The 11,740-nt window shown below is 32.8% G+C and overlaps 2 protein-coding genes across 2 annotated transcripts; both read left to right on the top strand.

Annotated features, from left to right (window-relative positions):
* Positions 1 to 1,152: 1,152 nt before the first annotated feature.
* On the top strand, positions 1,153 to 1,959 carry LOC109175376. Its single transcript, XM_019324640.1, has one exon. The coding sequence runs from the start codon at positions 1,153 to 1,155 to the stop codon at positions 1,957 to 1,959; it is 807 nt and encodes a 268-aa protein (XP_019180185.1).
* A 2,572-nt stretch (positions 1,960 to 4,531) lies between these two features.
* Positions 4,532 to 10,153, top strand: LOC109176101 (purine permease 3-like). The gene is made up of 2 exons (XM_019325530.1): positions 4,532 to 5,291; positions 9,566 to 10,153. The coding sequence occupies exons 1-2, from the start codon at positions 4,572 to 4,574 to the stop codon at positions 9,923 to 9,925; spliced, it is 1,080 nt and encodes a 359-aa protein (XP_019181075.1). The 5' UTR covers positions 4,532 to 4,571; the 3' UTR covers positions 9,926 to 10,153.
* The last annotated feature ends 1,587 nt before the right edge of the window (positions 10,154 to 11,740 follow it).

Here is an 11,740-nt window from a genome sequence, read left to right as displayed (position 1 = left end):
CAAATTGAAGGCATACAATATATTAACTAGAGGCACATAATATGTTAACCATAGACGCGTAATATGCATGCAGTTAATATTATTAAGTAGCTTGGACTATCGAGCTAATCCCACTAAACTTCGAGCTACTCGTTCCAACCATCAGACTTGTTAAGTAACCCTATTGGTTTTGGTCTAAGAGCATCCATAACAGTTAGTTTTTTTTTTGTGGTTTTTTTTTTTGGGTTTTTTGTAAGTGTGATTAGGAAAGAGAATATAGAAGGGAAGAGAAAAAAAAAAAAAACAACAAAGCTGATTTAAAAAAAAAAAAAAAAAAAAAAAAAAAAAAACAACTTATGTGTAAGCGCTTTATCAGCGCCTGTAACGCGCCCGGTGGGCACAGGTGTGACAGCCACACGAAGTTGTCACGATTGGTGCATTTTTGTTGTGGGTCCCTTTCACCCTCTCTTTCTTGCCTCTCTCTCTGTTAATAATGTTATTATTCTTATTATTATTTCATCATTGTAATAGGTTAATAATTGTGTGGTGTTAGATTGCTTGACTTAGACTAGTCTATTAGTTAGGAGAGGTTTACGTTTCCTAACCTCTTTAGTATTGTAACATCTATCTTTAGGTTACTGAATTTGAAATCAATCTTCTCATCTAGTATCAGTTCTGCCTTAGGTTAGATCCTTCTATTTTCCCTCCCACTCAAACAGAATGTCGACAAATTCATCAGAAAGAACCATCACCAACGCCGCTCCACCTCCGGCCACCACCTCCAACCCTCTCTCCTCGGTACATCACTTTGTGTCAATCAAATTAACGTCCAGGAATTTTCTATTTTGGCGTACATAGTTGGTCCCGTTTCTACGGGGTCAGGATCTGCTAGGCTATGTCGACGACGAGATTCCGTGCCCACCAGCGACTATCGACGCTACTCCTTCCGCCGGCGAATCAACTTCCTACGTGGCTGCAATAGGTCCTGTACCGAATCTGGCGCACAAGGCGTGGGTGAAGCAGGACCAATCCATCCTCTCACTCCTCGCCTCTTTTCTGTCGGACGAAGTGATGCATCTGGCCATTGGCCGAAATACATCGAGGGAGGTCTGGGTCTCGCTAGATGAATAAAACCTCTAGCTGTTTAGAGGTCTCCGGCCAAAATTCAGAGCCATGGCTGCCTCACTCACGGTGTCAGGTAATTCGGTCTCCCTCCCGCAGTTGGCCGATTTCTTGCAAGCACAAGAGTTCATCTATTCTGATGAACTCCTGACGGCTATCGGCGGCGCCTCCAGTGGCTCTCCAACGGCGCTGTACACCGGCCGGGGCAGGAACCAGACGGGCAAAGGCTCCACTGGCTGGCGTCACGGCTTCAATGGCCAGGGACGTAACCGCGGTAATCGTGGAGGACAAGGTCGCGGGGGACTTAGTGTTCGCGGTGGTGGACAACCGAGGTGTCAGACTTGTCGATCACATGGTCACTCTGCGATCTACTACTTCAAACGCTACACCACGCAGCCACCGGCGCAAGCCAATCTAGCCGTCCCTGGCGACGATGCGGCGTTAACAGTGGCCGGTTCTTGGTTCCCGGATACGGGGGCGTCGGCTCATGCAACACCGGACGCCTCCATGATGTCGCAATCGGAGAAATACAACGACGAGGATGTCCTACGCGTCGGTAATGGCACATGTTTGGTTATTTCACGCGTTGGGTCTGCATCTATTCCTTCCGTGTCAAAACCCTTAAAATTGTCAAATGTGTTACATGTACCTAATTTGTCAGTTCCTTTATTATCTGTTCAAAGATTTACTAACGAAAACAACGTTTTCTTTGAATTTCATAGAAACTATTTCGTTGTGAAGGATTCAATCACTCGGGCAATTCTGCTTAAAGGGTCGGGCCCACTTCAGGTGGATTATACAGACTTCCGAAGTCTCAGTCGCATTTTGCACCTCTTAGTTCCCGTATCACTCCCATGATGTGGCATCGCAGATTGGGCCATCCTCACAGTCAAGTTCTCAATAAAGTGTTACAAAGTGTTAGATTGTTTGACTTAGACTAGTCTATTAGTTAGGAGAGGTTTACATTTCCTAACCTCTTTAGTATTGTAACATCTATCTTTTGGTAACTGAATTTGAAATCAATCTTCTCATCTCTCTTTCATGTTGGATCGTCTTCCCTGAAAAACCGTACATAATCCACAGATGTGGATGCTCTAAGATTTTATAAGTAATACTAGTTCTTTTACGCGCTTTGCGCGAATGTAATAATGACCAATGATTATGTTAACATAAGTATTTCAAAGTATATCAATGCAATATTATATTGGAGATGTTCATGCATAGGTAAATAAATATTGAATTTGTTTATTTTAAATCGGTAATTTAAAGTATATAAATGCAAGATAATATATGAGAGATTAATTATATTGTCACTAAACTAAATGTTTGCAACTTTGTAATAACGTTAGTCTAAAAACGATAGTATAAATAAATACTACTTTTGGTTTAAATTTTTCTAATTCTTCTTAATTCTCTTTTGGGTAGCATTGTCATTGTCTTCATCTTCAATACATGTCCTTTTTTTTTTTATTATTGGTAGTGTGTCATGTGCAATTGGGTTACTGGTGGTAGCAAGATGGATTCATCGTGCAATGAGATTATGCTGTAGGAAGCTTTAGATTTGCCTTGTTGTGTATATGATGAGATCTTAGTTGTACTATTAACTTTTTATCTTACAAGCACCTATTGATATTTGGTAGTGATAGTTTTTCTCCTACATGTTTCATGCGTTGTGAGATGTGTGTCGTATGTTATCATGTGAAAGTATTGAACAATATTAACATTTATTATATTTTTATAAAATACATGGTATATATATATATATATATATATATATATATATATATATATATATATATATATATATATATAACACTAATGAAATTATATCTCTTTTTAAATTTTTTATAATGAATAATTTTTTTTAAATAAAGGCATTATAGACATCTAATTCTAAATTAATTAAATGCATATGTATTATTTTTTGTTGTAGCTATTAATTTATTTAATTTAATAAGAGTAATAAATTGGCGTACATACTTTTCAAATCAACAATAATGAAATCATTAATTTTTTTTAATCTACATTCGTTGTTGAGACAAATTGTTTTGAGAGTTTGTCAATGACAATTGTTACAATTCCTATCAATAGAGGATAATAATAAATAATTCAAAATATATAGTTACAATAGGTATTGTTATAATGATATAGTAAAAATTAACTTACAAATTTCTTTAGAAGTTTTTATGCATTGATAAAATTCTGAAGTGTAAACTTGTTCAATTGGAGCCAGTGGGATGTCAACATTGTCAATTCTTTGGAAAATGGTCCTACCGTTTTAGAGTCCAAGTGTAATTGTATTTATGATCAATAACTTTATAGTTAGGTCGCGCAGGTCTGACAATAATATAAGAACAATTTTGTCTGATAAAAATAATAATAGTATAATATTTGTAAAGTAATGTACAATTGTACCATTATAAAAATACATAAAAAAATATTAATATCATAACGACCTAAATCATACCAATAATGCAAAAGTATAATTGAAATATTAGGTTTTGTTCTAATCTAAAAAATCAAAAGAAGATTAATTAAACGAAGATAAAAACTTAACCTAAATTTGTTTTTTTTTTTTTTTTAATGCATAAAAATCAAATGATTTTTAAAGTTCTTGATTTATAATCTTTGATGCTTAACTTTGAATGTAATGTATTTAGTGGGACTAATTATTTGACCAAAGTTTATGTTAAATTTTATATTATATATGGTACCCGGGTTGGACTTCCATTTGGAAGGTTGTGAGTTCGAGCTTCAGTGGAGGCGTTATTGGTTCTTTGTGTTTCAGTAGGTTAAGAAAGTATATAAACAGATACTACATTGTAATAGAGCCAATAGCATTCAATATATATATATATATATATATATAATACATTTTAACATATTTGTAGTATATGTTTAACAATTATGCCAACTCTACTTGGGATGGGGTTCGAACCTAAGACCTTTCTTATAGAAATTAATAAATAAGTTAAAAATAATAAATAGTTAACGAAATATTACGTTACTAAAGTTTATACTAACGGAATTTAGGTTATTTAAGGGAAGAAAATCATATAATCGAGGGTATATAATGAAAATCATTTTAAAAAAATACTAAAATCAAAATAATATGAACCATTCATTTTAAGAAACAATACCACCCACGTTTTTTTGTTCCAGTTAATAGCCTAACATTATTGGCTCTTATTATAATTGTAGATTGTAGATGTAGATGTAGATGTAGATGTAGAGATGTAGATGTAGATAGAAATATACATATATACTCATGTATACATAATTAATGCCGGTATGGGTAGCTCAACTAGTCATAGAGGTGAAACTTTGGAAGAATGTATACATAGTTAACCTGTAACATACTAACATGTGTACACACTACCTACATCTAGCATGCTATATATTCAGTGTGTGACCGAATGGTAGCTATCTACAAATTAAAGCCAATCAAAGCGGATCGGAGTTGATTAGACATGGAAACAACTGAGGATAATAGGTCTTCTACCATGTGGAGAACATTCATGCTCGTCTTCAACTGCATAATACTAAGCATAGGAAACTGCGGCGGTCCTCTTATCTCCCGCCTCTACTTCCTCCGCGGCGGCAGCCGGATTTGGTTCACAAGCTGGCTAGTAACCGGCGCCTGGCCGCTCACTTTAATCCCTCTAGCCGCCGCATACATTTTCCGACGCACAACCGAAGGCTCCACTACAAAGCTCTTCTTCATAACGCCGAAGATGTTCGCCTCCGCCGCCGCCATCGGCGTCCTCACCGGCCTCGACGACTACCTCTACAGCTACGGCGTGGCGAAGCTCCCCGTGTCCACCTCCGCGCTCCTAATCGCCACCCAGCTGGCCTTCACCGCCGGATTCGCGTTCCTGCTGGTGAAGCAGAAGTTCACGGCCTACTCGATCAACGCCATCGTGTTGTTGACCATGGGCGCCGGAGTTTTGGCCTTCGGCGCCAGCAGCGACCGGCCCGCCGGGGAGAACACCAAGGAGTATATTCTCGGGTTTGTTTTGACGCTTTTAGCGGCACTTTTGTATGGGTTTATTCTGCCATGGATAGAATTGATGTACAAGCAGGCAAAGCAGGCGATCACCTATACGTTGGTTTTGGAGATCCAGTTGGTGATGTGTTTCTTTGCTACTCTTTTTTGTACCATTGGGATGATCATAAACAAGGATTTCCAGGTAATCATCATTTTCACCTTTATAATAAATTTAATAATAATAATTAAAAAAAAAACAACTTATAATTCTTTACAGGTAATATCAGTTTTATAATTTTTTAAATTTTTTATTTTTTATTTTTTTACAATCAGAAATCTGGAAAGGTAATAGAAGTGTCATAGTAGTTGGTAGTTGATAATACAAAACAGATTTAGTAGTAGAGGCTTGATAAATTTCATTTCCTCAAAATTAGCGGTGCTTCTAAAGTTTTCTATATTCTACAGTATTTCAGACTTCAGAGTACAAAATATGTTTGGCTTTGCTTGTTAGAAAGGGGTAGGAATGATTTGACTAGCTCATTTTTTTTTAGAAAATTTAAAATTAAATTATATTAAAATTTAGAAATCAAGGGGTATTTTGGGAAAAATAGAAAAGTAAAAGTGTTTATTTTAAGTAAATGGACAATATTTTGAGACAGATAAAAAATGAAAGTAAAACAGGTAAAATGGGACGGAGGGAGGGAGTACCTACTAAGTTGAAACACTGCCAAAAAAATCAATTTTTCTTACATACAAAATCGTCATTCTTAACGTACTTTGGAATATAATTAAAACATTGGGAAAAAGTTACATTACTAATTATTGTTTTCTAACGTCAGACATCACTCTAGTAGTAGTGTGACCAGAATTTTATTTGATAACTGCAGTTTCTGGATTTTTATTCAAATGCAGAACAACACTTTAGGAATTTATAATACGTCACACTTTTGTTCTAACTTTTAATCATTAGATATAAGTTTACGCAGGTATCTGGGCATCCCACTAACTTTTGACTAAAGAGATTTAATGCATTGTGGTAAAATAGTTAGTCCATCAGTTAATTTTAATTTATTTGACCACTATACTATTAGCTGTTTGACTTGGTTAAGCAATCAATATAAGTGTTTGATTAATTAAATTATTGTTTCAAAATATTAAATTCAAAAAACTGCTCAAAATAGTTGTTTCAATAAGCTTTTTGAGAAAGTTATTTTGTGTGCAATAAACTATCAGCTAATAACTAATTTACCAAATATCTTTCTACAATAAACTATTATCAACTAGTCAAATCGACAAACGCAATCCGTTAACAACTATTTACCAAAAATCCCCTTAAATTATTCCGACCTACTTATACATAAGACCATCCTCATCTCTGAAACGATGAGAATCCGAATCATATGTCGTGGCAATTTTGTTTTGTGTGTGTGTGTGTTTTTTATAAAGAAAATAAGTTCAAATTAAACACGTACTACTTTTTGCCCTTTTTATTGACATTTTGCAACACTTTTAAACTTCTTTAAATAATATATTTAAATAATAATTATATTATATTTTGATAGTAAATTGAAATTGTGTGGGTGCAGATAAAATAGTAGAGTTGTAAATATATTGATTGTGGGCGTAACTCCATAACACAAGCCATTTATTCATATTGTTGACTAGTAACCATAAAATTACAAGTTTAACTCTAATTGGGTATGAATAACTTAGGATGGTTTATCTCTGGAAAAAAAAATAGCCTAAGATGGTATGAAGGAATTTTTTTAAAAAAAATTTACATCTTAATTTATTTTTTAAAAAATAATATTAAATACATCTACAATTAGAAAATGTGAGGGATGGAGACATGGACTAATATCTAACCCATTAAGTTAACATCTTCCAAAAGTTGTGCAAATTCCAACCACCACCTTATATTCTAAGATCAAATTATACCAAACATCATAATCACTATCCTTCGTCTTTAGCAATTGTTCAAGTTGTATGTTAAAGATTCTTAAGAGATATTTTACAATTTTTTTTTTCTTTTAACCAATCATTACAAATCACAGTCAAAAGAAAAAAACACACACAACTAAGAGTACAAATAACATTTTCCTTCTTATGATAATGAGATTCAATAATAATAAAAATAAATAGTTGGATGTACTCTTCAAGGGGTCCAACCAGTCACGTTTATACGACCCGATGGAGACATCTCATCAATTATTTGTACAGTAATTGGTTGGAATAATTCTTTTTTCTTTATAAAGTTGATAATTTAAGAATATTATTTCTGCGTTCACTTAGTTGTGATCATGGTGCACTGGGGGAATAGTATCAACTTTCGATGCATGCCAAACTCCATTATTAAATAATAAAAAAACTCCATTATAAGATCGAAACAAAAATGTAGGTTGAACTTTATGTGAGAACACTGTACTAGGCTCTGGACTAATCAGTTTTATATTTTTTTAAATAATTTAAACAACCCTAAATAAATATTTCAAGAGTACCTCGAGATCTTCATTTATTACTAGCTTGTCAGTTATTGTATACGTGGACTGTGGTTGATTGATTGTACATTTGTACAATATTTTAATTAGATTTTAATTTATTGATTTGAGGAAAACATCTTGACTTTAAGGTCCCTATTTTTTTTTGAAAGCAACTTTAAGGTCCCTATTTAATACGTACTTATCCCTAAACATTTGTCTTATTACTTTTAGGTATTTAATATTTTGAATGTTACTAGCTCTGTTACATTGTAGTATCTGTTCATATACTTTCTCAACCTACTTTTAGGTATTTAATATAATTTGCTTGAAACAAGGTGTATTTTGTAGGCTTGTAGCATGTTACATCTTTTTTCCCCTTCGATTTTTTTTTTTTTTTTATAATGTTATTGACTCTATTATATTACTATAATCTGTATATCTATACTTTTTTAATCTGTTGAAGTACAAAGAGTCAACACCGCTTCTACTAAGGCTCAATTTCATGACCTCTCATATAACAAAATCATTACATATTATCTGAGTACAAGATTAATAAAGCACTTCACTTTAGTGTGGTTATGTCAAAAAAGGAGATAGATGACACTTTTGATAATAAAAAAAAATCATCTTTTCATTTTAGAAATAAGACATCATATATATATATATATATATATATATATATATATATATATATATATATATATATATAATCAGGTGAGAACCAACCTTAACATGCGAACTGCGAACTTGTAAATGATTGCACTACAACTACTGCATAATTGCACCACAATTATATCTGGGTGCGGTGCAATCATGTAGTAAGTGCGTGCAATCCTTCACAAGTTCGCAGTTCGCATGTTAAGGTTGGTTCTCACATGATTAATATACATACATACATATATATATATATATATATATATATATATAGGGACGCACTCAGGTGCGAATAAGTGCCCAGGAAGGAAATGTGAACGAATCAACGCGTGACACGTGTCCAGATCTAATAACTTAAAAAAAAATGCGGTGGCATTTTCGTAAATAATTGAACATCGAAGTGCAAGTAAAATCTCTTACAAGTGCACATATTTTCACCTATAAGTGCATGTAATTTTGCCTTGTTAGCATTCACTTTCCGCAACCATTCATGCACCTGGGTGTGCTTATAACTATATGTGCAACTATTTATAACTATTGGTGCAACTACTTATAACTATATGTGCACCTACTTTCACCTATAAGTGCATGTAATTTTGTCTTGTTAACATTCATTGATCTGAGTTCAGCGGGTAGTAATACTCCTGAAAACCACTCGCAAACATTCATACACCTAGATGCAACTACTTATACCTATGTGTGCAACTACTTAGAACTATAGGTGCAACTACTTAGAACTATAAGTGCAACTAAGTATTGATACTCAGTGTAAATTTTTACTTGCACCTATAATACATTTTACATGCACTTGTAATACATTTTACTTGCACTTCGATGTTCAATTATTTACAAAAATGCCACCGCGTTTTTAAAAAAAATCAGTGTTTCTCATCCATTAGATCTGGACACGTGGACGAACAGAATCCATTCCTATTTCGCGCCTCGAGTGCAACTCTATATATATATATATATATATATATATATATATATATATATATATATATATATATATATATATATATAGTGTGTGTGTGTGTGTTTTGAAAGAAAAAATGTACTACTAATAAATGATCATTTTAATATAATGAATGTCCTGCAGTATACTAAAAATAAACTTGTATATCAGTAGTCTATCTTATAATGTGGAAGATCATGCATACTCTATGCTATAATGATTGATATTGAGAATAAAAATATTGAATATGTGTATGTCATATTATCCATAGTAAAAAAAAAACAAAAAAAAAAAACAAAAAACAAAAAAAAAAAACAAAAAAAAAAACAAAAACAAAAACATTATGATAATTAAGGAGTTGGTTAATATAATGGTTTGATTTGGCAGGCAATTTCAAGGGAGGCAAATGAATTCGAAATGGGAAAAGCGAAATACTATTTGGTGGTAATATGGACTGCCATCATTTGGCAGTGCTTTTTCGTCGGAGCCGTCGGTGTGATATGCTACGGTTCCTCGTTGTTGTCCGCCGTTGTAATCGCCGTCTTGCTTTCCGTCACGGAGGTGCTAGGCGTCGTCTTCTACGGCGAAAAATTCCAATCTCAGAAGGGTATCTCTCTGGCTCTCTCCCTTTGGGGTTTCGTCTCCTATTTCTATGGAGATTTTAAAAGTCTCAAGACCAACAAGACAATCAACAAAAGTCAAAACTCAGAGGCTCAAATGGCCCAAACGCAAACCCTTCCTATGTAATCTACTCCATTATTATATATATTGAGATTTCCAACAAAAATGGTCTCATTCAATAAAATTTATAGTTAGTTCCAAATACATTTGGGATTGATTTACAATTTGATGTATGAGTGTCCTGACTGTGATATTGTAAGGTAAAAGACAAGGAGTAAATACAGAGGTAGTACTGGATTCTTAGTATTTGTACTAAAAATTAAATGTGAAGTATAGTTTGGGATTTGCAGAATATAATGAAGAAACCTTTGGACTTGTTTGATTCAGACTTTTCGAGTTTGAACTAGTAGTGAATATAATGGTTGTACTTATTTAGATTGCGGCACTATGTATGGAATATAATTTTGGGTTGAATTAATTGTACGGCCATAATATGATATAGGCCCTGTTTGGTAAAAAAATTGGTATATAGGTCAATTTTAGCTTATTTGACCACTATTAATTGTTTGATTTAGTTAAAATATCAATATAAATGTTTGGTTAATTAGCTTTTTGCAACTCCAAAAGGCTAAAATTCAAAAAGTTACTCCCAGCAACTTTTTCAATTAGCTTTTTGAGAAAAAAATTTATACCAAACAACTATCAGCTAACAGCTAATTTACCAAACACTTTTCTACAGTCAACCAATGTTATCAACTATTTATACCCTCTAATTAACACAATCAGCTAACAGCTAACAACTATCAGCTAACAGTCATTTTACCAAACAAGACCAATGGATCGATTTGAGTCAAATCTGAACAGTCAATACTTTTTGTTGACTTTGAACTTAATCAAGATCTAATTTGTTAAGTTTGAAGTCAACGTGAATAAGCTCAATAATTTCTTTAAAAAAAAATCTTTCATTCAAGAAATTCTTATCTCAACTAAAATGCCCCCGCCTCCTCACGTCTGTGGGCCAACAACACGTGAACCGTAAATCATCTTGTTTTTTTATCGGGTGGCACTGAGATTTAAACACATGACTTTTAGCATCACAAATTAAAGCATGTGCTCCATCTCAACTAAAAATCTAAGCTGATAATTGATTACACATTAATGGTTATATATATGCTCAACACCCACAAATAAGGAAAACTTTTATGGTCATTTTCTACTTGCCCTAAAACAAATTAAAACATCCCAATACCCTTTACCCCATTTTACATGTTTATTATTTACTAGTCAAATCAATTATTTTTAGATTTGATTTGATTTTTTTTTTTTTTTTTTTTTTTTTTTTGTATTTGATAGTATATTTAATATAATTTCTTAATATGTAAATTTTACTAATGTTGAACTTAATATATATATATAGAATATAATAATTAAGTTTGAAGTGTACCATTTGAGATATTTGTTAGCTTAATTTGTGGAGTTAATGTTATGCATTTATAAGAACAGCTTATGGTATTCAATACACTAACCATTGAGCAGTTCATGTTGTTTAATAGTATTAATAATATATTCATGAAAATGTTTAGACAAACCATTGAACATTTGCATTGTTTAAGTCGTCTGGATGAGAAATATTAGACCTATTTATCAACTAAGTTGATAAATTTTAATTGTATAAATCGAAATCAAATAAGAATAACATCAGAAAATATAATTTATCCAACTCATTTCATAAATTGCACTATATAATATTCATTGTTATAATTTATATAATTGTACTAGTTTTTTATGCGCATTGCGCGATTGGGATAATGCCCAATATTTTTTTTCACTTTTTTTATATAAATTATTAATACTCGATTCTTTTCCACTTCTTTTTTTTTTTTTTTTTTTGGTTGCAAAAGCTTCCTTATATTCATATTCATTATATTAGTAGTAAAATAA

This window comes from Ipomoea nil, unplaced genomic scaffold, assembly GCF_001879475.1.
Source record: "Ipomoea nil cultivar Tokyo-kokei standard unplaced genomic scaffold, Asagao_1.1 scaffold0688, whole genome shotgun sequence".
Classification (NCBI taxonomy): domain Eukaryota; kingdom Viridiplantae; phylum Streptophyta; class Magnoliopsida; order Solanales; family Convolvulaceae; genus Ipomoea; species Ipomoea nil.
This window is presented reverse-complemented; position numbering and strand designations above follow the sequence as displayed.

Excerpts from the sequence above, each read along its gene's own strand:
- LOC109176101 (XM_019325530.1), top strand. The coding sequence starts at position 4,572 with ATGGAAACAACTGAGGATAATAGGTCTTCTACCATGTGGAGAACATTC. Across the intron at positions 5,292-9,565 it reads TCATAAACAAGGATTTCCAG|GCAATTTCAAGGGAGGCAAA; the intron begins GTAATCATCATT and ends TTGATTTGGCAG.
- LOC109175376 (XM_019324640.1), top strand. The coding sequence starts at position 1,153 with ATGGCTGCCTCACTCACGGTGTCAGGTAATTCGGTCTCCCTCCCGCAG.